This window comes from Festucalex cinctus, chromosome 4, assembly GCF_051991245.1.
Source record: "Festucalex cinctus isolate MCC-2025b chromosome 4, RoL_Fcin_1.0, whole genome shotgun sequence".
In the NCBI taxonomy this organism is placed as follows: Eukaryota; Metazoa; Chordata; class Actinopteri; order Syngnathiformes; family Syngnathidae; genus Festucalex; species Festucalex cinctus.
Window position 1 is genome coordinate 16,359,168 of NC_135414.1, and position 24,168 is coordinate 16,383,335.

Below are 24,168 nucleotides of genomic sequence, written 5' to 3' on the forward strand. Positions count from 1 at the left end.
TGATCCATTGTTAGGTGTCGTCCTGGTCTCATGATGTCAAAATGTGAACAGCATGATGAGGATGACTGTTTAAACACAAGCTCTAATTGAACCAGGACTATTCAAGGATCAAGCACCTGTTGTGAATTTTGCCGTTAAGCTCCTCTAGAGAACAGCAACTTGTGCAAAAAAAAAAAAAAAAAAAACGTACTGAAACATTTCAGAGTTGGACATGTGCATTCAAAAGCTTAGAGGAGGTCACATTAAGTTCACCTGTAAAGGTTTGAATGCATTTTTGGCTTGTCCTGAAATTTCACCCGAAAACCAAATATCCCTAACTTTTTGTGAGTAGTGTATATGTATATATATATATATATAAAACTAGAGCATGCAGGGGTATCCATCTGGAGGGAAGACCTTTCCAAACACATGTACATGCACACACAGGCTTTTCTGACACATACACACACGCACACCCCCACACATTACACGTGACCGCGCACGCACACGCACACATACACAATGCGATTGAAACCCAACTGGCAGAGAGCACAAAACAATTCATGAGTCTGCAGTGATACGTGTATCCAAAGGAAATGCACTGTTTTGCATCAATTAATTATAGCAAGTTGGAAGCAGCGGGAAGAGAAGGTGCAAAAAAAAAAAAAAAAAAAACTAATTCAAGAGGCCATATGAGAGATGCGTATCTCACGCATGCATAACTTCACGAAACAATGAACAAAGTCATCAATATTAAAGATGAGCTTAAAACTATGCTGCAGTTCATGGAATTGAACTGGACCCTGCGCTGCAACTGAAATTTGAATTTAAAATGCATGCTTGTTGTCGTACTTTAAAGGGGAAGTCAACCCCGCGAAAAATCTTTATAATAATAATATGTTACATAATTCAAGTGCTACATGGTAGTGCTTTGAAAGACTCTAACGCAAAGTGACAATAAATAAAGAAATAAATAATAATAATAACAATAATAATAATAATAATAATAACAATAATAATAATAATAATAATAATAATAACAACCGGAAACATTAATCCTTTATTATGTGATAAGATATACCAAAGTCATTTGGACAAGGGCCCAAAAATTAAATCACACACATGAATCAATATAGAGGTCAAGATAGTCATTCATTCATTTTCAAATGATGTGACAAGCCTGCCTTCATTAGCTTGATGTCCTATTTCAACTTTATAGCTTATCAACAAATTAGGATTTACGGTTTTATTATTATTATTATTTATCAAAAATAAAATCTTACGTAATTGTAAAGAAACAGGGAGTAAGCTCCATTGCCACAACTGTACATGTTTGTTGGGAAGTGGACTGTTTTCTCATGTGGGACTCTGAAAATAGGTGCTGTAATGCACCACTCAACTGCTTGGCACAGTGTTTTAAGGCCTGCCCATAAAATTTATCAGGGCTGGTGGCAATGTTGACATGCTCCTACTTCTTCTTTCTTTCTTTTTTTTTTTTTTTTATAAGGACACTCATCATCTCCTTAGTTCCAAAGTCTTTGGCTGAAAACTGTTGTCATTTACAAATTGTGGTCATTAAAGCAATCAGCAGCCATCAACTTGGATGAGCCTGCAGCTGGATAGGACAGTGTTCACATCTGCCATGTTATTAATGTGCTGCCAAGCAGAGAAGTCTATGGATCAAACAGAGAGAAATATATATTATTTCCCATTATGGTTCCATTTTATTGCCAGTCTGCAATGTCTTTTATATGGTAAAAATGATGAGTCTCCCCTCCTTAGTGTTGCTGCTTCTCTTCCACATTTGTTATTGTCATTTAATATTAATTAAGCCCACAAACTGGCAGCGAGCCAATGATTAAAAAAACAAAAGATTAAAAAAAAGACCTTAATACTTCCAACAAAAGAAGGCTGATTATTACGCACCCGATATCTGTATAAAAAGCAATAAGTAGCCATCACATCCTTCAAAACTGCTTCAGATGTCCAGGCTCCTCCAGATTTGTGTTGAGTTGTACTTATCATCCGGCGCTCTACAGGCCCATCACACTCTTATGGCTTCCCTGAGGTTTCTCATGATCTCTCAAGGCTTTTTACAAATCAAATGTGGATGCCAAGCAGACTCGAAACATGTTCTTCGGGCCCCCCCGACAGAGTCGAGTCGGCAGCGGCACACATTTATAGTGTCTTTTATCAATTTATGTTGCTTTTTAAGTATGAAAGGTGCTATATAAATAAAGATTGATTGATTGATTGATTGATTGATTGATTGATTGATTGATTGATTGAATATGAGCGAAAGCTGTTGTGTGTTTATATGTGCAATTGGTTAGCAACCAGTCCAGGGTGTACACTGCACCACACCGAGACCCCAACAAGGTCAAGTGGCATAGAAAATAGAAGGAAGGTTAGATGTAATTTTTTCAAACAACTACATTAGGTTTAATTTCTCAATTACTAGTTTGCATTATTGTCGAGACATGACTGGATCTTAAAAGTCTCATACTGATCCTCTTCTAATTGGATGGTAATGTCTTTTTGGGGTTTCGGTGATCAGGTTGTAAACAGAATCAGATGGAGAAAAATTCAGATGCAGAAACAAACAGAAAGTATTCTCCAAACACAACACGAGACAATAATTTCTTATATGAGATCAGGAAAAATACATAAAATGTATTCTAAAAATGCCCAGCCCAAGTAGTAACTAATAGGCAGAATGGATCACGTAAATGAGAACAGAGTGGGAAAACATCATGACAACCTCAACGCAAGGGTAAATAGCTCCTATCTATGTAATGGTAGGTGCATTCTGTAAAATTATTATTACTTTATCTCTGGGTGAACATGATAATCTTCCCTAACGTATATGCTTAGACTTGGCATTAGCGAGATCAGACAGCAGTGAATGTCACTTCATTGTTCTGGTTAAATGTCACGGATGAAATAGAAAGGCAATTTTTCATGATGTTATCCTCAACATCACACTTTCCCAGGAAGAATGCTTGAGTTCAAACCATGGGTGAACTCAATCAGTGAGATGTAAAGCTACTGAACAGTATATGGAAACTCACAAACACGTTGAAGAGTTAATCAACCATTAATGTATCATCTGCACTGTTCATCTTGTGCTGGGTGATGCGGAATTCGATTGGAGCTCTTGTTGACATTGTACAAGTGATGGGAGGGGCTATGCTGATAATGGCAACTTAAAATCAGAAAACTAATTCTGAAAGTCCCATTTTTCTAAACAAGGTCCCTAACAATGTTCTGTCAGAGAGCCATTAGATCTATTGAGTATGAATATTGCGACATCTTCCTACTTTGTGTTTTTATATCATTGCTTGGTTTGTTTCTCCATTTGTAATATCACTCTTTTAGTTATATTATTATTATAAATTTTTTATTTAGTGATTTGACCAAATAGATGCCCTTGACCTTACTAAAAGCATCATTACAGTGAATAGGACATGTACTACTAACATCTTTCCAGCAGCAAGTCCCAATTTGAATATTTTTAGTCACATCATGAATCAAGTCTGCAACCGACAAGACAACTTTGTGAAGGAGATACTTGAGTCCTAAACACGAACAAATATGCAGTCGCTACACATCGCAAATTATCTTAATACTCTGCAGGGAATTAATTTCTACCATGTTTGGGTCCTTGATGGTGTTGCTCTTTTTTGTCAAGTCATCTTTACATATATACACTTTTATTCTGTTATATAACATGAATAGATCGTTTCATTTCTTTTAGTGTTTCTGAAAGCCAAGATGTTGCACTTTGGAATGACCTTACAACTGTTTCATGCTTTTTATCTGTGTTTGTTCTACAGAATAAAACGGTTGACTGGTTAGCACGCCCGCCTCCCAGTTCTGAGGTCTCGGGTTCGAGTCCGGGCTCCGGCATTCCTGGGTGGAGTTTGCATGTTCTCCCCGTGCCCACGTGGGTCTTCTCCCGGTTCTCCGGTCTCCTCCCACATTCCAAAGACATGCATGGCAGGTTAATTGGGCGCTCTGAATTGTCTCTAGGTGTGCTCGTGTGTGTGGATGGTTGTCCGTCTCTGTGTGCCCTGCGATTGGCTGGCAACCAGTCTAAGGTGTACCCCGCCTACTGCCCAGAGTCAGCTGAGATAGGCGCCAGCTCTCCTCGCGACCCTTGTGAGGAATAAGCGGTCAAGAAAATGGATGGATGCATGGATGGATGGATGGATGGATGATCTACAGAATAAAACGTCTGAGTGAGTGCTCATCCAAGACTGGTGATTCCCTACTTTTTGTTAGGGGTTGTACATCATTTAAAAAAAAAAAAAAAAAAAAAAAGATGACATTTGAGCGTTTGGCACCTTGTTAAGTGTCACCAGCATCCATGCAGTGATTCAACTGCACATTACTTGACCACTTTGGCACCACAACTTGGCAAACATTACATAAAATAAGAATCAATGAAGATCTTGTTTGTAAAATTACGCCCTTAAAGCCTACGTTAGAATGTATTGAGCGTCAAAAGGTTAAAGACTTTATTGACAAACCTCCAAGTTGGTGAATGTTTGCATTTAATACAACTTTACTCGCTCTTACCTTGGCCGTTGTTTTTGGTGCACTCGTCCTGTTTTAATCCCTTGTGTTTTTGTCCAATATTTCTTCTACTCTTTTAACTTGACGAGTTGTTTCTGAGACCAGATTCCGGCGAAACCCGGACAAACTTCTAGGGAAAGCGCTGCTATGGCAACGGCGCGAGCAGCGCAGTAACGGACAATCCGAGCCGACCGTAACCAGAACGGATGAGGATAGAAGCGGGGCTTTAAACTCGATCTTCTGGCGAGGAACCCGATTGCCTCCGCGCCGAAATTCGTTCTCACCAGACTGCCGGCCGGCGTGGATCCGAGTGAGCGCACGGTAACACACGCACAGCAGCGAGCTGGAAGGTTGGCAGGGAGGGACGCGGAGGGAGGGGCCAAACAAACCCCTCCGGATTACACAGGTGAAGCATGCCCGAGGATCAGACTGTATATTTGTCACCTCAAACTTCAACTGGTATTGATATTTAACTCATTCACTGCCAATGACAACTATAAACGTCAAAAATCCAATCAAACAGCCAGTGTTAATTTTGGAAAAAAATAAAATAAAATAAAAATAAAATTAAATTAAAATTTTAATTAAAATAAAAGAAATTTCAATTTAGTTTTAGTTATAGTCTTCTGACTAAATATAATTAAAGCCTTAGTCATAACTTAGTCACCTGATTGTATTGGAGTTTTAATCCAACTTTAGTCGACAAAAATAAGGAGCAATTTTAGTCGACTAAATTGACTTCTGGACCCAGTTTGTGGTCTCAGTAAGACCAAGACCGATCACTATGCACGATGGTAGCACTTAGTAATGAAATTGTTGTCATTGTTGTTATTAATAACAGTGGGGCTTAATAACTATGAATGAAAACAATGAATAACTAAAACTAAATTCAAATTTCTTGTCAAAATTTGCACTGGCTGTTTGCTTGGATTTTTGACGTCTATAGTCGTCATTGGCAGTGAATGAGTTAAACAGCACTCTAAATCCAACACAGGTCTCCCTGCTCCATTCCAAGTGTAGGCGATAAGTCATTAAAGATCAGAAATTTCTCAAAGTTGTGAATATGAGTAGTACAGTCTAAATAGTTGTTTGTTTCTACAACATATGCCCTGTGACCAGCCCAGGTGGTACCCGCCTTGTGCCCATCAGCTGGGAGAGAGGACATGTGGTAAAGAAAATGAATTGAGAGATGGTTTGTTTACATATTTCAAGTTTAATCATTTATTCATTTACTACCACTTATCCTGTTCAAGGTTATGGTTGAGCAGGAGCCTGTCCCAGCTGACTTTGTATAAAAGAGATTGCCGTTGCAGGTACACACTGGACTGGTCACTGGCCAATCGGGTTAATGATGTGGATTTTCTTTTTGTTCAAACAATTTAAAAATCGGTTATTGTAATAATGTTCAGAGGTCAGAGGGATTAAATAAGACTAAACATATTGTATTCTGGTAGACTACTTGGTCCTTTTTTTTTTTCTTTTTTTTTTTGGTACCGTGGTACTGTATTTGTAACAAAACAGATTCAGCAACCTGCTCTTAAGTAACCAGTCTGTCTGTGAACTTCTCCTCTCTCTCCCCTTCACTTGTTCTTGCTGTCCGTGTGTGTCCCAGAAATGGTGGAGTCAAGGGTGCCCCCCTGCAAATAAATGGTCATTACCATGACAACCACCCGACAAGCTGGAATTGGAAGATGCTGTTCATGGCAACAGTGGCAGGCAGCCAGTTCAACAAACAGGCTCTGCCCCAAGCTGTGAATGCCAGAATTTGCTAGTGTGTACATATGTATAGGCTAGTATTTTAATACATGACTGAAATGAGTGGCATTTATTTATTTATTTATTTATTTGTTTGTTTATTTACAAATAACTCATCAATTTTGGATAGGAACTGTGCTTTCCCTCTCTGTGAAATCATTACACAGAACAGCTCACAATGTGCGGTTCTCTCTTCGTTCTTGAGAAAAACTAGATGGACGTTTGTTTATTTATTTATTTATTTATTTGTTTATTTATTTATGAGTTTGAGTTCACTAACTGGTGATTTCAGGTTATTTTAGCACAAAATACACACTTAAAATCAGCAGAAAAGAACCGGGAATCATTTCTCTCTCACAACACTCACATTTTCTACTTTTATGACTCCAAGTTTTCCTAACGCTTCCATTTGCCGGTGCTTTGTTCTTCAAATTCTCAACTGGAAGAGTGTGGATGTTTGTATGTGTGAGCATGCGACCAGTCCAGGGTGTTCACCTGTCTCTGGCTCACCTGCACCCTGAATGAGGCAAGCAGCACAGAAAATGGATGAATTGATGTTTACTCAATTATGTAATTATAAAAAAAAATGTGAGGTTTGAAACTGATTTTACTGATTAAAAATGGTTTTATTAATTCATACTGTATTCTTGATCATGCCTAAGTTTCAGACCCTAGAATTGCCTTTGCGGAAGCAAATACTTTTGGGATGAACTCAAAACTATCAAATGAAAAACTAAAAAATCAAGAGAGGAACATGTAGGTATAACATTTCAGTGACACTTTTAGGGCTTATTGTCACGTCAGGTGAAGCTAGGCTCAAATGCTGGTTGAACTGCTGGTTATTTATTAATAAAACAATAACTAGGGTCTGTGATTGGCTGGCAACAAGTTCAGGGTGTACCCCGCCTACTGCCCGAAGCCGGCTGGGATAGGCTCCATCACCCCCTGCGATCCTTGTGAGGAGTAAGCGGTTAAGAAAATGGATGGATAGATAACTAGGATCGGGGGGAAACAGCCAAAATAAAAAATAAGTCCCAATAAAAATCTAAAGTCAAAGTAGAAAAGAAACACAAGACTAACCACAACAAGTAACAGGGATTAGACAAAGGACAAGGACTGAAAGGAAACCATGAACTAATGCTGCATTCGAGGAAAGTGGGAAGTCGGATTTTTACAATTTGATACCATGCAGGAAGTGAGCACGGGATAATAATAATGTAAATTATAATCATTATTTACTTGTCACTTAAATAAGATAAAGTTTACCAAATCCAAAAAGCACTGATGGTCATTACAACAGTAATGTAATAATTCAGTTTGACACAAAAGAAATGTTCAAAATAAAGAGAAACAGAGAATGAAAAGTGAGGCCCTGGCAACCTGCCCTCGTTGTTTCTCAATCGTCTCAGTGGATGTTTTGTGTTGAAATGTATTCAGCGCTCAGTGATCTCGAAGAAACAGATGAAAATAAAAGATTTCTTTTGATGCAATCTTTGCACTATATCCCATTATAAAGAAGTTCCTGTGCATGGGCAGTAAATAAAACTACAGAGCTGACTTAATCTTTGGGCAAAATATGGTAATTACTGTAAGATCTCCACCCAGAGAGGCTCTGCCCTGCATTTTCTCTTTGAACTGGTTGATAAACAGTTTCTCAGGGTGCCTTCATAGCTATGTAAATAAACAATTAAGATTTGGAATGCAAGATGAGGGAAATTTCTTTGCCGCCTTGTGTTCTGTTAGATACGCTTTAGCATCCTTTCTGGAATAACACCATTTCTCCGGCTCAGCCTCTCTCCCAACATACAGAGATTATGTACAGCAGTTATTGCATCCAATATGTTTGCTTTCATGTCCACCTGTATGTGTTGATTACATTTCAAATTGATTTGATGAAAGGAATTAGTTGTAATTGTTGGAGTTGTAATTAGGGTTGAAACAAAAAAAAATATTTCAATCAGAAAATCGCATTTAAATTGTCACTTTTTAAAATTATTGAAGAAACATTTGCGTGAGAGCAATCTGCCATTTAAATTCACTACCTTTGACAAGTATACTTGTCAATTGTATTTTTTAGAGCGGTGCTAAATGGGGGCGAATCTGAGCATGCTCCACTGTAAATATCAAACTTGGAAACAACTTTACTGATGCCCAACCACCGGTAGATGGCATCATTGCCCCATTTTATAGGAAATAAACACAGTTTCAGAGTCCATGTGAGAAATGGCTGTATTTTGGCAAACCTACATTTTTCTGCTGTCAATTATAAAAGAACGGGACGGGACAAAAAGTAGGGAGTCTATTCTGTTATTTGGTAGATTCGGTTTATATATAATTATTGAATGTAATATCACGTGAGTATTGGAAATGTAAAAATTTTCTATAATGACTGGCAGTGAATGAGTTTTAAACGGCTCCTTTGCTTGGAGATGATGCTGTGCTGTGCAGTGGATGCTGTGGATTGTCCATGGACAGAAACATGTTTAGTGCTCTCCTTTCTGCTACAGATGCCAGGCTGCCTGACAACAGTCTGCCTCTCTTCCGCTTGATGCTGCCACCAGAACACCACCGTCACTGAACATCTTGAACTTTAATAAATAAAGTAGTAAAAAAAAAATCATGTTTATCTTGTATGTTAGAGGTCTGTCTGTCTGTCTGTCTATCTATCTATCTATCTATCTATCTATAGATAGATAGATAGATAGATAGATATATCTATCTATCTATCTATCTATCTATCTATCTATCTATCTATCTATCTATCTATCTATCTATCTATCTATCTATCTATCTATCTATCTATCCGTCTGTCTAGCTATCTAGCTAGCTCTGTAAGGAAAGATGCCACACCACACCCAATTCATTATGGATGAAAAAAATTAAGTCTTTTTCAACTCAAATGAGAAGAAGAGTGACTGTGCTTTCCCCATCTGTGCCAAAAATAATTTCTCTAGCATATTCCTCAGTGACCCTGGTCTCACATCTCAGTATAGTTTGTTGCCAGTCAGCTTCCCTCAGAAGGTGACAGCTATTTTTACCCTTGCATAACATATGCACTTTCTCAAATGCTCCATTTTACTCGAATGTCCAAGCATCCCCTGGCGAGGGTGAACCATGGTGAAGCAGAGTGCTTTGATTGTTCCAGACTCCCACAGGATTTGGTCCCAGGTTTGCCTCCAACATACAGTATAAAGGGAGTTTTTTCTTCTTTTTCTTCTTCTTTTTTTTTTTTTTTTTTTTAATTCTTACCACGTCTCCTCAGCCAACTTCTTTTCTGGCTTGCATCCCCAGATCAACAGACATTTAAAAACTCCGACATTTAATTGCTCCAGGTGCTTTGATACACACACACACACACACACACACACATATATATATATATATATATATAAGAGACAGAGGGCAAGTGGATGGATGGATGGATGGATGGATGAGCAGACGGACGGATGGATGGACAGATGGATGATTTAGTAACAAATTCTAAAAACTGTTTTACATCACATTGAATGACTGATGAATGAAACACATGATGATGACGATGATGATGATGATATTACAATTTTACTATAAATGTTATATTGTACATCTGTATACATTTGTTGGGACTTATATAGTAGGCCTACATATCATTCAGCAAAACCACATTTTCCTGTAAAAATGCATACTTTATGCAGGAATTGAATGAATGAGATCCATGTTGTTTGCACATAAAGCCAGTTTGTTGCACGATTTGTAAAATGCTCTGTTCACATCATACAATACTGTCAACATATTATGACTAAAATCTATTTCTTGTTGCAGTTAGCATAATTTGTGCTGTCAGCACATCAGCGTATAAATAAAGTCCACCACTTTACAGTAAAACAAGTGATGTGGAAATGTTGTATTATGTATGGTTGGAGGAGTATGGGGGTTTGAGCTGGTCGTGAGGGAAGGCATTGTTGCCATGGCAACTAATAGGTCATGTTGGGCGAGTCTTATCCAATTACCTTTAGATGCCCATGAAGTGCTGGTGTGGGTCAATCAGATTCACTTCATTCTAATAAGCAGAATCTCTAACTTCCAGACACAGGCACCATCCGGTAGTAATATGAATGACTTGAGATGCAGAAATTGGTTGTTTGAATGCTTCATTGTACTTTGTAAGAGGAGTTTGATATCTCTGCCAATACATAGTGGCTCCTGAGACAACTTTCATAATCAACAAAATGTTCCTTGTGGGGGATGGACAATGTATGGTCTTAAATAACAGATACACACACATCAAAACATACATGGGGCTAGCTATGTGGCTGTTGATCCACATACACAGCAGCGGCAGACCTAATTGCAAAGTGGGCCACTATTTAGGGCGCGCTGGAAAAAAGATGAAGGGCTAAAAAGAGGATAGAAGGCAAATGAGAGCGGCGGTACAGTGCAGTGTCCAAACTCAGCACATGCTATATTTCATATGTAAATTCCACATGTTCATTAGCAGAGGGTTTTAATGTTGACGTACACTGTATTAAAATAGTTTGTGATCATGTTAACTGTGATTATAATCGTCTGCAAATGGCACATATAGAAGTACACTGAGAACCAGTTTATTGAATAAATATTTTGTTTCAGTACTTGTGAGTTATTAACTCTTTGACCGCCAAAAACGTTTAATAAAGATGAGTAAAATCATGATGTATATTGCCATAAACGTTAAATGTCGTCAACTACGTTTTTTGTTTTTTGTTTTTGTTGTTTTTGTTTTTGTTGTTTTTTAATCAATGGGAAGTGCAACGTCCAAATGCAGTGCTGCTGGTCAATGGAGTTGTGAAATCAAAAACACCCACTAACTATGGCCAGCAGATGGCAGCATTGTATCTCTTTCAATGGGCTGCCGGTGTACGGAATTACAATGAAACATGACGGAATCTGTTGAAATCTGATTGAAATCAAACGTTTTCAAGAATCTTTCATTTGGTACCCATATTGTATATTCAGTAAAAGCACACAATATTCTGTTTGCCTTGAAAGATGAGTTAAAATCCTCAAAAAAAATGTTCCTTATGTGTGGCAGTAAAAGAGTTAATCACCAATAAAGCAACCAATAAATACATTTTAACTACACTTTTTGTTATAAGAAAAATATAGAGATCACCCTGTGTTTGGAAGTACAATACTATATAAGTTAAAGAATTAGAGGGGGCGGGGTTACAAAGAGAGAGAGAGAATTTGCTATAGTATGATAAGCAGAGCTTATGTATTGAAAAAAAAAAGTATTTGTTGGCTATTCAGAGCCATTTGGTGTTACGGTTGTGTTAAACATTGAATGAATGTGTTGGTTGATCATAAAAATGCATAATTAAATAACACCAAATCTATACACCTCTTGGATGCCAACATGCAGTTTTTGGCTGCCCGCATCCTATACTCTAAAAACAGATTGGTCAAATCTAACAAAAAAAAAAAAGGTTAAATTTGACCAATCTATTGGTGATTGGCCCAACCAATGCAAATTGGTCATTCTGACCAAGAGATTGGTTAATCTGAGTTAGAAACTGAAAACAAGTACCACTGATTGTCACAAACTCATTCTCTGCATTTGACCCATCCACTGAGGGAGTGGTGAGCATCAGGGGATGCACTTGGGAATCTAACCTCCCAATTCCACCCCATAATGCTGAGTGTTCAGCAGGGGGGTAAATTGGTTCCATTTTTATAGTCCTTTGTACGACCCAACCAAGGATTGAAACTACAACCTCCCAGGCTGAGGGCAGAGACTCTCCCACTAGGCCACAGAGATGGTCACACCTAGTGATCTATCTAGACACACATTCCCATTTTTAAACAGTATTTTTATTTTATATATATATATATATATATATATATATATATATATATATATATATATATATATATATATATATATATATATATATATATATATATATATATATATATATATATATATATTGTAATCATTAATAAATACATTTAGAATACAAAAAATTAATACAATAAATATATTAACCACCCGGAATTGTCAACCAATCTGTTTTTTTTTTTCTGATCTTTTTGCAATTATGATCATTGATTTTTATTGATCTCACATTTGTTGGTCCCATTTCATGCCTCATAACAGCTATTTTATAGCAGGTAGGTAGTTTCATTGCTGAGCCAATTGAAAAAAGGAGCAAAATCAAGTTTGTTTTCAAAATGGTACAAAAATCACACTACAGACTTGTCACACTGAAGGTGTAATTAAATGCAGATTATATCATCAGACATTAATCATGCAAAGTAGCCCTCAATTGTGATGAGGACGGCACTTAATGCCATCGATCCTGCTGGGAGGGTGAGATCACAGCGGGGCCACTGATGATTGCATCCCCACAGATTTATCTGAAAAGGCTTCTGCATCAGTGTCCCTATCGTGAGTGGAAAATCATTTTCTCTACCTTTGCTGTCACAGAGAATCTTCACTGGTTTCCTCTCATGGAGAAAATGCCCGTATCATTATAATGATGATAAAGAAAGAGTGACCAAAACTGACTTGTCTCAATTGTCTACATCTTCTGTGCATTGCAGTGGAACAAGTCTTAAAATGCAGGCCATTAGAAGAATTTTCAATTTAAAGCCAGAATCAGCGTATTGATTTTCTAGTACAATCAATCAAACAATGAGATGAAAGAGAAACATATCTCAGGTGTGCAGTTGTTCCTCATTCACTAACTGTTTTCCTAAATAAAAAAAATGAAGAAGAAGAAGAAGAAAAGAAAGAATTACGGGTAAGTTATTGTATTTTGCAAAAAACAGCGCTTTTGTCAAAAGAAATCCTATGAAATATTCATGAATCAAAACCAGTTCATCAACCTTTCTCAACCACTTAGTTTTCAAATATTCATCTAACTTTCAGGCCTTATTAATCATATTTGAGTCCAAGTACCTTACTGATATCCACTCCAAGAAACCAGAGGGAACCTCCTTCAAGGTCAAATCATCGACTGGTTGAAACTTTCAGCAGTTTTTCTCACTACTAATGGTTCACTTCGGGGCAATAACAATATTCTGGTGAATTTAGATCACATGAAATAAATATCTTGTTATATTTTATAAAATTGGGCACCAGAGTACACACAAAATAGTTAAAACAAAGTACAGTATAATTGCTGAATCATGTGACAAAATGCAACATGACGGGTAAAGAGCCTCACGTGTCTTGCTTGTTATGACTCAACTGCTTCCTCTTCCACCTTCCCACACCTCATCGGCACCTGGTTGCTGTTTATCTTTCTAATTTCATGTAAGCACTACATTTGTCTTGAGATCCAGTGATCATGTATCTTTTTCTACATAATAAGAATAGCATCAACATGGCAAACCTAAAACTCAACTTACAGGAATATGAAAGGCTACAACCAGCTATAGACCCTTCCAGCCGACGTCATCGCTTACCTCCCGCTGCGCCTCCCGGAGGGCAAACATCCCATAACAAATGAATGAAGAGGGCTTGATTTTCGGCGAGCGTTTTCATTAAAAGGTGGGAAATATGTCAAGTGTCGCAAAAAACATCCCGAATAGGACACTACATTCCTGCGAATCATTGAAACTAGTCGTTTGAAGCTGCTAGCTACAAAAAAAAAAAATGGAGTTTGTTGGGGGGCAAAGTGGAAGTGGAAGCCTAAGGTATGTTGTGTTTGGTTGAAACAGTATGTCGATCACTACTTTCATGGTGTAAATTGTCATTCATGAAATCGTTTGTGTCCAGGTATACTCGTCTTGCTGTATATCGAAGTCTTCAAGCTGTCTTAGCTTGCTAGCTACGTGTTTTTCATAGGACAGCGTCAATATGCAAAAAATCGACTTGAATTGCCTATAGATGCTCCAAGATGGCTTGTCGAAATGAAGCACCTCAACTTACTCCAACAGTTCCTTTGCACCAAAATTCCACCAATCTTTACAGCAAATAACAGAGGAAAGGTCCATTAAAAAAAACAAATAAAACAAACAAAACAAAAACCCCCCACAAATGACAAAGTACAAATATGCATGCTTCACCTTACTTGGACAGTTTACCTTTTGAGAGGAAGTAAACCTAACTAGATAATAATCTTTACTATATGTTCTTTGCGACCCCACCTGTCGAAACATGATATTCTGATTAATATTGCGTTTGTGGAATATGAACGAAGCAGCAAAAGCCATTTTATCACTTGCTGTCAACTGTCAACTGAAAATGGCGTCACAGTTATTAATTGTTATTAATTCATTGTTATTGTCATTTTCAGTCGACAGCAAGAGACAAAATGGTCTCCCCTGGGGATGATTACAAATTGGATTTTGCTGCTTAATTCATATTCCAGAAACACACAACTTGCCATGCTTAGACGAGAGGGGGCACATAGAACATGATATTGGAAAGACATTTTTGAAGTCCCCTTTAAATTGCTTGATACATCTTTTTAAAAGGCATTGTCACAAACAACCTATGATTACTTGCCACCATTGGACATGCTTCTAAAACAACCATATTTGTGTTTTCAATTTTGTTTTACATTTTTACATTCCTGGAAATTCTATTTAGCACATGCATACAGACATGTAAGGAGCGATGTCAGACATAGGGTGTGCATGCTTGGTTGTTTCCCTGAATTGAGTCTGTGGCGGTTCAGTGCGTTGATCAATATCTTGACAGCAGTCGAGCAGTTTGCAGGGTAATTTTTATTTGTTTATTTCAAGAGTCCGTATGGATGAGCTGTTGCTCTTGCTGTATTTACAATGTGAAATTTAACTACAGTATTAAATTGTGATGAGTCACACCTTGTCATGAAAAGACAAGCTCAGTGTTATCTGAAATTGCGTGCAATATTTTTGGAGTTTCATTTCATTTATTGCCTCTTCAGAGTAATTATGCTTTGCTGGCCTGCTCAATTTCCTGTTGGTGTATTAGGATGTAGAAGGGTCATACATTTGTTGGAAGCTGAATCTTTACTAGTGCTCATTCCACCACCACACATCAGGTGCCCTTGTTCATTATTTTCCTATCTCTCTCCTTCAATCCATCTCTGAAAGCACATTAATCATAGCAGTCTCCCACGTTTTCACCTCCACCTCCCCTTTCCTCGTACTCCCCCGGTGTTTCAGGCAAGTGGGTCACTGGCAACTGCAGGACTGCTCGCTTTCACTTCAAGAGAATCACATGTATGAAGGGAAAAGGAGCTACTCGAAACAAAAGTTTTTAAAAGAAGCACATTGTTGTCCCAGGTCCAGAAGTGTTTGTCGAGAAACCACAAAATGACCGATAGTAAAGTGCTGCTCGGTGACAAATGTGACAACTCAGTGACACCTCAACTGATCGTTTTAAAATTTAAATTTAAAATTTCGTGGTCCCTAATGACTATTAGGGAGATGTTTAACCCAAGCAGAATGCAAGAGCATAATTAAAAAATTTAAAATAAAAATGGTAGAAATAGCTCGTTAGTCATACTAATGATTTGAATCGGGACTATCAGCAACGTTCTGTAATTAATGTGCTCTATGACTTGGTCAGAGCTTTTACGGATTTTAAATGGGTCAACTTTGCCATCTAGTGGTTTCCTGTAATCTTCGCATGCCACAAACAGGCAATATCTGTCACTTCAAAATTGCCAGAACTTCCTGTGGCACATTATTGTTGTTTTGTGTTTACATGGTAACTGAGGTCCCTGTACTTTGATGCCAAGTTTGAGCTGATGACCAAGCAGACGTAACTACAGTAGGCTACAACTACAATGTAGGTCACTGTAAAAGACCAGATTCAAAACCAAAGATGTCAATAAACGACCAAGGCAGATCAGTTTAAGAAAATAAAGAGATTTATGAAACTAATGTGAAACTAGCATCTTGTCCTGTTATGATCCATAAAGGAAATAGACTTAGTTTTTTAATACGATAAATACATTATTAGAAATGGTAAAAGGTAGCATTGCATACCATCCATCCATCCATCCATCCATCCATCCATCCATCCATCCATCCATCCATCCATCCATCCATCCATCCATTTTCTTAACCGCTTGCTCCTCACAAGGGTCGTGGGGGTGCTGGAGCCTATCCCAGCTGTCTTCGGGCAGTAGGCGGTGTACACCCTGAACTGGTTGCCAGCCAATCGCAGAGCATTGCACACATTATTCATATTATCTTTGTTGACTATAATAAACTGGTTAAAACCTTTGGAGGGGGCAGTTGTTGGCTTGGGGCTGACTCTTCCCTCTATGGTCATCCAGCTAAACAGGCCTGGCCTGCAGAGATCAAGCCTCCGACATCACATATTCAGCACATATCCACAACCTGTATAAATACTGCACATTGGGCACATTCACAGTCAGGGTCTCCAGAGGGGGCTAGTGGTGATGGCGATGTGGACAGTGGAACCAATCCCCATTTCAACCTGTCATATACTATTACTTGTAGTTGTTGCATCCCTTCTTCACTGGGTGTAAAGTTCCTTCACATAAAATGTGCTCCTGTGTAACATTTATGGTTGTTATATTTTTGTTCTAATCTTTTTGTTTTAATACACAATTCCACGGGAAAAGTCTCTCTTTGTATTCATGCCAAAATGGAAATATTCAGAATACTGAAAGGTAAGGATAGGGGTAGGCATATCTGCTTCAGGAGTGGCCTGGTCAGAGTCCTGCCCTAAACCTCAGAGAAATTCTTTGGCACGCATGCTCTTAAGAGAGCAATTCGCACCAGAAATCCCTAAAATATAGCTAGGTTTGAAACGTTTGTATAATTGTTTTTTTGTGCTGTAAAATATTATTGCATCTTTTTATCTGTTTGGTGACCTCAATGAGTGGGAACACATTATACATTGTTGTCAATATGATGTGGTAGTTTTGCTCAACAGCAAACAACCATAATAATTGATTCAAGCCGTATATTTGATACAGATACATAATAATAGTAATAACGTAACAATTGACCATTTTTCATACAGCTGTTGAAGTGGTAATTACTTTACGTTTGTTTCAGAATACATCCCATTATGACGGAGTTATATATTTGACACCATTAACGTGATGAACGTGCCCGTCACTTTCACGGACGTATACTTGACAAGCTCTCGCGTATGAAGCCAGAGGGCGGCCATCTTACGTTGCTACTGTTTCTGACAACATCTGTTAGTTTATCATACATGTTTTCAATTTGCTATCATTTAATTGTTGATGGTACTGACAATGTGATTGCAGATGACTCTTTTAGTAGCACCCGGAGACATATACATTATAAAATAAATTTATAATCACATTCTTACCGATTAAATGTTTATGTAGCACTTCTCCCAGACTTATTGGTACAAACGAACGCCACACACTGTGGCATTTTCACCGTGGAGACAGAAAATAACGCAGAAAGGAGAACAGTTCTATTCAATTGAAAACTATGAGCGTTGATCGAATAGCAACGCAAGATGTCCGCCTGTGGCTTCAATGCTCGCTACGGCAAAGTAGGTAGCATTGTGAATGAGGCCCTCATATGTACGTCCGTGTTGACTGTAGACATGACAGTCACCGTCGTCAGTCTTTTATCACGTTCTTTAATGGCAAGTTACGTGCGGTCAGTTACAACGCATGGTGATGACGTCACACCACGCAAAGCTTTCTGACTTTTATTCTCGTTTTATGACATCTTCTCCTCAGAGCTTGCGCTTCCGAAGTTCAACAGACGAGTGAGCGTGGAACTTCTTTGTACTAAAGTCAGCGTGTGTCCATAAAAGTGTTTCCTGCTGTCTTACAAAGTAAGTAAAATCATTAGAAAATAAAGAAGAAAAGTGACTGTGTTGAAGATTAAGGCTTTGTTGGTTGCCTTTTCTTAAATCATGGCCTTTTGAATACTTGTGTAAGACCTTTTAAATAGAATCCTAATCTTGTTGGTAGTGATGGCAAAATGAAGCCCCGTAAAGCAGTGAAGCCCTGCAGTTAAATGCTTCACACATACGTAGGGGCTTCAAGATGATTCATTTCCTCGACTACGCCATTATGTGGACAGAAAAATGTATAACATGCTTGGTGCATGCAATAAAATGGTGGGGTGTAAATCATGCTCTAAATACAAAAGAATATATATTTGAAGAGTGTTTTAACATGAATTGTTCTGTGTTACTTTGTCTATGTTTGTGCTTATGCAACAAGTGAAAATGTGAAATAAGGAGGTAAAATAAAGTGCTTATTCATTTTTATTTAAAAACTATTTTTTCCGAAGTTTTTGGACTCAGGCGGTTTCTTTTTTTTTTGCAGAGAATTTCACCTGCTTTGGAAAAAAACTCTTTCACATGGTACTGATGAAGCAGGGGTGCATCGATATGAGATAGCAAGTTTGTATAGAATTGGACGCGTATATTTCTGTGATTCCCAGTACTGAAGGGGACTTTCAACTGTGAACAGAAAAATGTGAATTTTATGTGTTGTCACATTTTATTTTATTTTATTATTGGAATCTGTTAAAATAGTACCGTAATTGCAGTGCATTACCTTCTGAGGTGAGATCTGCTCAAAGTGCTCCTAAACAAGGGAAAATCTCTTTCTTGCTGGTTCCATCGCAAAAAGAGGCTCGTCAAATCGAATGCCAAAAGCAAAAAAAGTAGCGCAATAAGGGACCCGAAAACAGAAAAAGTGAAGGGGAATCCATAGCGTTTCTTTGCCGCTTTTATTTCGAACTACACTCAAACCGAGCGAATCATTTCCTGAATCAGTCACGTGGTACACCTGCTTCGTGGGGCTTCAAATGTCACCACGTACGTCATCAACACACGCATTGACACGCCGTTCATGAACCACTCATCTGCATTACTCGGCACACGCTTCAGGGATTCGACCCGAGAAGCACATCACTACTTGTTGGATTTATTGTCCTTTATAACTGATTTGATGCTCAAACTGCTTCAAACTGAAACATCTTGATTGGGAGACCCTGTTGGTTTCGGGGAGGCGCAAACGTGTTTACCTAATTTACCTCTTTAATAACATTGTTATGTTATGATTGTTTGTGCTCATAAGTTTGCATTCCCCTAATGAGCAGAACTGTACATATACAAAAGCTAGACGTGACTAATTGGGGAAGTCAACCCAAAAATTTTCTTAACAATAATATGTTCTATGTAGCCCCACTAGTCTAAACATGGTAGGCCTATACAAATATTGCTTTAACATTAATTTTTAAATATATTAAATGTTCATGAAAAATAAGCCATCCAAATAAGCCAAATAAGCCAGGCAATAAGCCATTAATTATCGACAAGTTATCTCTTACTGCTGAAAGTAGCGTAATGAGTCAAGTATCCCTTTAAATCCTAATTTCTATATTTGTCGTTTATTAATATAACCCTTAATCACAGAATAGTCTCAAAGGGCTTCACATGCCCACTATTAGTTCACCACTAGATGCCATTATAAACACTGTGCCTTAATATATTTTTTTAGTTGCTTCCCCTTTATTGACACACAAATGCTATGAAGCATCACCAACATTCGCATGCACATCTCTACTCATATCCACTTCTTCAACAATTAGAAATAACAAAGTAATTGTCAGTAATTGTAATTGTCAGTATTTAGGATTTTATGGGAATTAAGCCTCTTTTTGTCGTCAAATAGATGTGCTTATGAATTTGCACACCTCTAAGCTATGTAAACTCATGAGCACAACTGTATATTAATTTATGTGAAGAAAGACACTGATTATGGTAATGATTTCTCACGATAGGCAACACGTTATTGTTTTTGCCAGTGTTGACATTTTCAAATGATCACATCTGTAACATCCCCAGAAAATCACAATACCCCATAACTGGGGAGCAAGTTAATCCCTGATTTTAATGTTTAACTCATTCACTGCCAATGACAACTATAGACGTCAAAAATCCAAGCAAACAGCCAGTGTTAATTTAGAATAAAATAAAATAAAATAAAATTAAAATTTTTATTAAAAAAAAGAAATTTCAATTTAGTTTTAGTTATAGTGTTCTGACTAAATATAATTAAAGCCTTAGTCATAACTTAGTCATCTGATTGTATTTGAGTTTTAATCCAACTTTAGTCAACAAAAATAAGGAGCAATTTTAGTCGACTAAATTGACTTCTGGAGGTCGAGACCCAGTTTGTGGTCTCAGTAAGACCAAGACCAATCACTATGCACGACGGTAGCACTTAGCAATGAAATTGTTGTCATTGTTGTTATTAATAACAATGGGGATTAACAACTATGAATGAAAACAATGAATAACTAAAACTAAATTCAAATTTCTTGTCAAAATTTGTCACTGGCTATTTTCTTGGATTTTTGACGTCTATAGTCATCATTGGCAGTGAATGAGTTAAGTATGCATGGCCATAACACAGTCCAACTGTGAGGTTTCTTGCACTTCATGAATAAATGAATTCAATTACATGGTTTTCACCTGTCAAAACTGTTTATTCTGCTTATTCTTTCAGACAAATCTTCTCTCCTTCAGGAAATATGGTGAGTGTTTATTTCCTTTTTGGAACATTTAGGCTCATAAACTTGACATGGAATATGGCGGGACAGTCATTACTTTTTATTTTTTATAAAAACATACATAATTTCTGAACATTGAACTGACCTTTGCATTGAAAGTTTAGCTAAGAAACTTAATAATATTCAGCTGGACAAGTCACACTTTACATGGGCATTGAGGAGAATGAGAAGGAAATTGACTCGAATTTGGTGCGGCTTGTCCCATCAAGGTCTCAGTGACACCGGCGATGTTGCAATATATTCAATATTAATGCCACCCCATTCACAAAATGACCTTAACATTATTTTCCCCCTCCCGCAGCGTGAGTGTATCTCGGTGCATATTGGACAGGCTGGCGTTCAGATTGGCAATGCCTGCTGGGAGCTTTACTGCCTGGAACATGGAATCCAGCCGGATGGGCAGATGCCCAGCGACAAGACCATCGGAGGCGGAGACGATTCCTTCAACACTTTCTTCAGTGAGACTGGAGCGGGAAAGCACGTTCCCAGAGCTGTCTTCGTGGACCTGGAGCCCACCGTCATCGGTAAACCAGCTCATCTCGGAACTGCTGCGCATCAATTAACAAAGCATGAAATACATGAATACCTAAATAATAATAAGTAATCTACATCACCATTTGTTTTTTGTGAAACCTTTTGTAGGGGATTTAACGTACGTTTTTTTTTTTTTTTTTTTAAACTTCCTGCTAGTGGAATGATCAAACCAGAGTTGTCCAAGACTTTTCTCTTCCCATTTCCAAAAATAAAAAAAATGCATTTGACATCAATGGCGCTCCTTGTTCGAATTCCTGTTTAAAGAGTTAACCTTGCACATACCACATACTAAAGTTGTTGTTGTCCATAGACGAGGTGCGCACCGGAACCTATCGGCAGCTCTTCCACCCTGAACAGTTAATCACCGGCAAGGAGGACGCGGCAAACAACTACGCCCGTGGTCACTACACCATCGGCAAAGAGATCATTGACCTGGTGCTGGACAGAATCCGGAAACTGGTGAGAACAAAATTACAAAAACTAAAATTCAAAAAAACATTTTCATTAACGAAATACATCCATCCATTTTCTTGACTGCTTATTCCTCACAAGGGTCACGGGGGGTGCTGGAGCCTATCTCAGCTGGCTTTGGGCAGTAGGCGGGGTACACCTTGAACTGGTTGCCAACCAATCGCAGTAACAAAATACAATATAAAGGAAATGCTTTAAAAAAAAAAAAAAAAACTAACAAACTACATTTTACATTTACAAAACTACCTAAAACTAGCTGCAATCTTTGGTGCTTCATTTAATACCGAACATGAGCCTTTAGGGTTGATTTTAAGTGTATTTATATCAATACTTACCGGATTAAGGACGTTTGAAAGTGTGTCTCACGGAAGTGACGTCATCTAGCAGCACCCAATAGAAAAGCACCTTCAGATGGCATTGCTCCTAGCTGACAATTTTACATGTTTGACTTTTGGCTCCAATGCCTCACCTTGCCTACTTTTTCATTTTTCTTTTCTTTTTTTTCTTTTTTAATTTTTTTTATTTAGAGAGAACGCTCAGAATTGTTCATTCGGCAATCTTACTGATACAACAAATATTTTTTTATGTGCGCAATTCATGTGAATTTGTACTCATTAGTTCACCTAAAACCTAATAAAAATTCCATACCCTTCACCTTAACCGGATACTTCAGTCTCTCCAGATTCGTGAAGTTCAGAAGGTCAGGTGACCAGAGGAAAGGTCAAAGCAAAGAAAGATGAATCAAAGTGAAATCCAGCACCAACTAAACACCACCTGCCACCCACATGGTTACAAAACCAGAATCTTACACCAACCACAGAAACCTCTAAATTCTAACAAATTAGGGAGATCTCAAGAGACCAAAGGAAAAACTCAAGAGAGGAAGGAGGAAAGGATAGATGGTGATGATAGATTTTTAATTTGATTCAGCCGAATTGCAACCCTTGGTAAGAAGTGCGTTACTTTTTTGATTTTACTATGGTATTTATTAAATTAGTAATTAGTAATAAGTAATACACATTTTTTGAACAGGGCCGCCCTGAAAATTAACTAAAACAGTAAATTTAAAAAAACAAAACTCAAAACAAAATAAAAATTATGCATAATGAAATTTCCAAAATGATAATAACCCTGCACTCAGGTGAACATTGACTTGTGATGATGTGTAAACATTTGCCCTCCGTGTCACCAGGCTGACCAGTGCACCGGCCTCCAGGGTTTCCTGGTGTTCCACAGCTTCGGCGGCGGCACCGGCTCCGGGTTCACTTCCCTGTTGATGGAGCGTCTGTCCGTGGACTACGGCAAGAAATCCAAGCTGGAGTTCTCCATCTACCCGGCACCTCAGGTGTCCACGGCTGTGGTGGAGCCCTACAACTCCATCCTGACCACGCACACCACCCTGGAGCACTCGGACTGTGCCTTCATGGTGGACAACGAGGCCATTTACGACATCTGCCGCCGAAACCTGGACATGGAGCGTCCCACATACACCAACTTGAACCGACTGATCAGTCAAATCACCTCGTCCATCACGGCTTCCCTTCGTTTCGACGGCGCCCTCAACGTGGATCTCGCCGAGTTTCAAACCAACCTGGTGCCGTACCCTCGCATCCACTTCCCTCTGGCTACATACGCTCCCATCATCTCGGCCGAGAAGGCTTACCACGAGCAGTTAACCGTGGCCGACATCACCAACGCCTGCTTTGAGCCAGCCAACCAGATGGTGAAGTGTGACCCCCGCCACGGCAAGTACATGGCCTGTTGCCTTTTGTACCGTGGCGATGTGGTGCCCAAAGATGTCAACGCCGCCATCGCCACCATCAAAACCAAGCGCACCATCCAGTTTGTGGACTGGTGCCCCACCGGTTTCAAGGTGGGCATCAACTACCAGCCGCCCACGGTGGTTCCCGGCGGAGACCTGGCCAAGGTGCAGAGAGCCGTGTGCATGCTGAGCAACACCACCGCCGTCGCGGAGGCCTGGGCTCGCCTCGACCACAAGTTTGATCTGATGTACGCCAAGCGCGCTTTTGTTCACTGGTATGTGGGCGAGGGGATGGAGGAGGGCGAGTTCTCTGAGGCCAGGGAGGACATGGCGGCTCTCGAGAAGGACTATGAGGAGGTTGGGGCCGACTCGGTCGATGATCAGGGAGAGGAAGGAGAGGAATTTTGAGAAGTACGAGATTGCAGCAAGCAATGCAGTGTAATTACTATGTGATCCTGAATGTATTTGTTGATCCGTTTGATTGCTCAAACCATAAAATGAGTTGGATCACTCTAATTCTAAATCTAGTATGCATTTTGGACAACATTTGGCCAATTAAAGGATATTTCCAACCTTGT

General features: G+C 38.7%; 2 protein-coding genes across 2 annotated transcripts in view; one reads left to right on the plus strand and one right to left on the minus strand.

Moving 5' to 3' along the window:
- shank2b (SH3 and multiple ankyrin repeat domains 2b) overlaps positions 1–4,882 on the minus strand; it is a 149,310-nt gene extending 144,428 nt beyond the window's left edge. The window contains exon 1 of the mRNA XM_077519293.1: positions 4,561–4,882. The gene's annotated coding sequence lies outside the window, so the exon portion shown is untranslated. The remainder of the gene's footprint in view (positions 1–4,560) is intronic.
- A 13,068-nt stretch (positions 4,883–17,950) lies between these two features.
- Positions 17,951–24,167, plus strand: LOC144017578 (tubulin alpha-1C chain-like). The gene is made up of 5 exons (XM_077519303.1): positions 17,951–18,067; positions 20,760–20,787; positions 21,125–21,347; positions 21,668–21,816; positions 23,021–24,167. The coding sequence occupies exons 2-5, from the start codon at positions 20,785–20,787 to the stop codon at positions 23,996–23,998; spliced, it is 1,353 nt and encodes a 450-aa protein (XP_077375429.1). The 5' UTR covers positions 17,951–18,067; positions 20,760–20,784; the 3' UTR covers positions 23,999–24,167.
- The last annotated feature ends 1 nt before the right edge of the window (position 24,168 follows it).

What these genes read in the sequence shown, in the direction of transcription:
- LOC144017578 (XM_077519303.1), top strand. An exon ending in CCTGGAGCCCACCGTCATCG is followed by an intron (nt 21,348 to 21,667) that starts GTAAACCAGCTC and finishes TGTTGTCCATAG; the next exon opens with ACGAGGTGCGCACCGGAACC. An exon ending in TGGACAGAATCCGGAAACTG is followed by an intron (nt 21,817 to 23,020) that starts GTGAGAACAAAA and finishes CCGTGTCACCAG; the next exon opens with GCTGACCAGTGCACCGGCCT.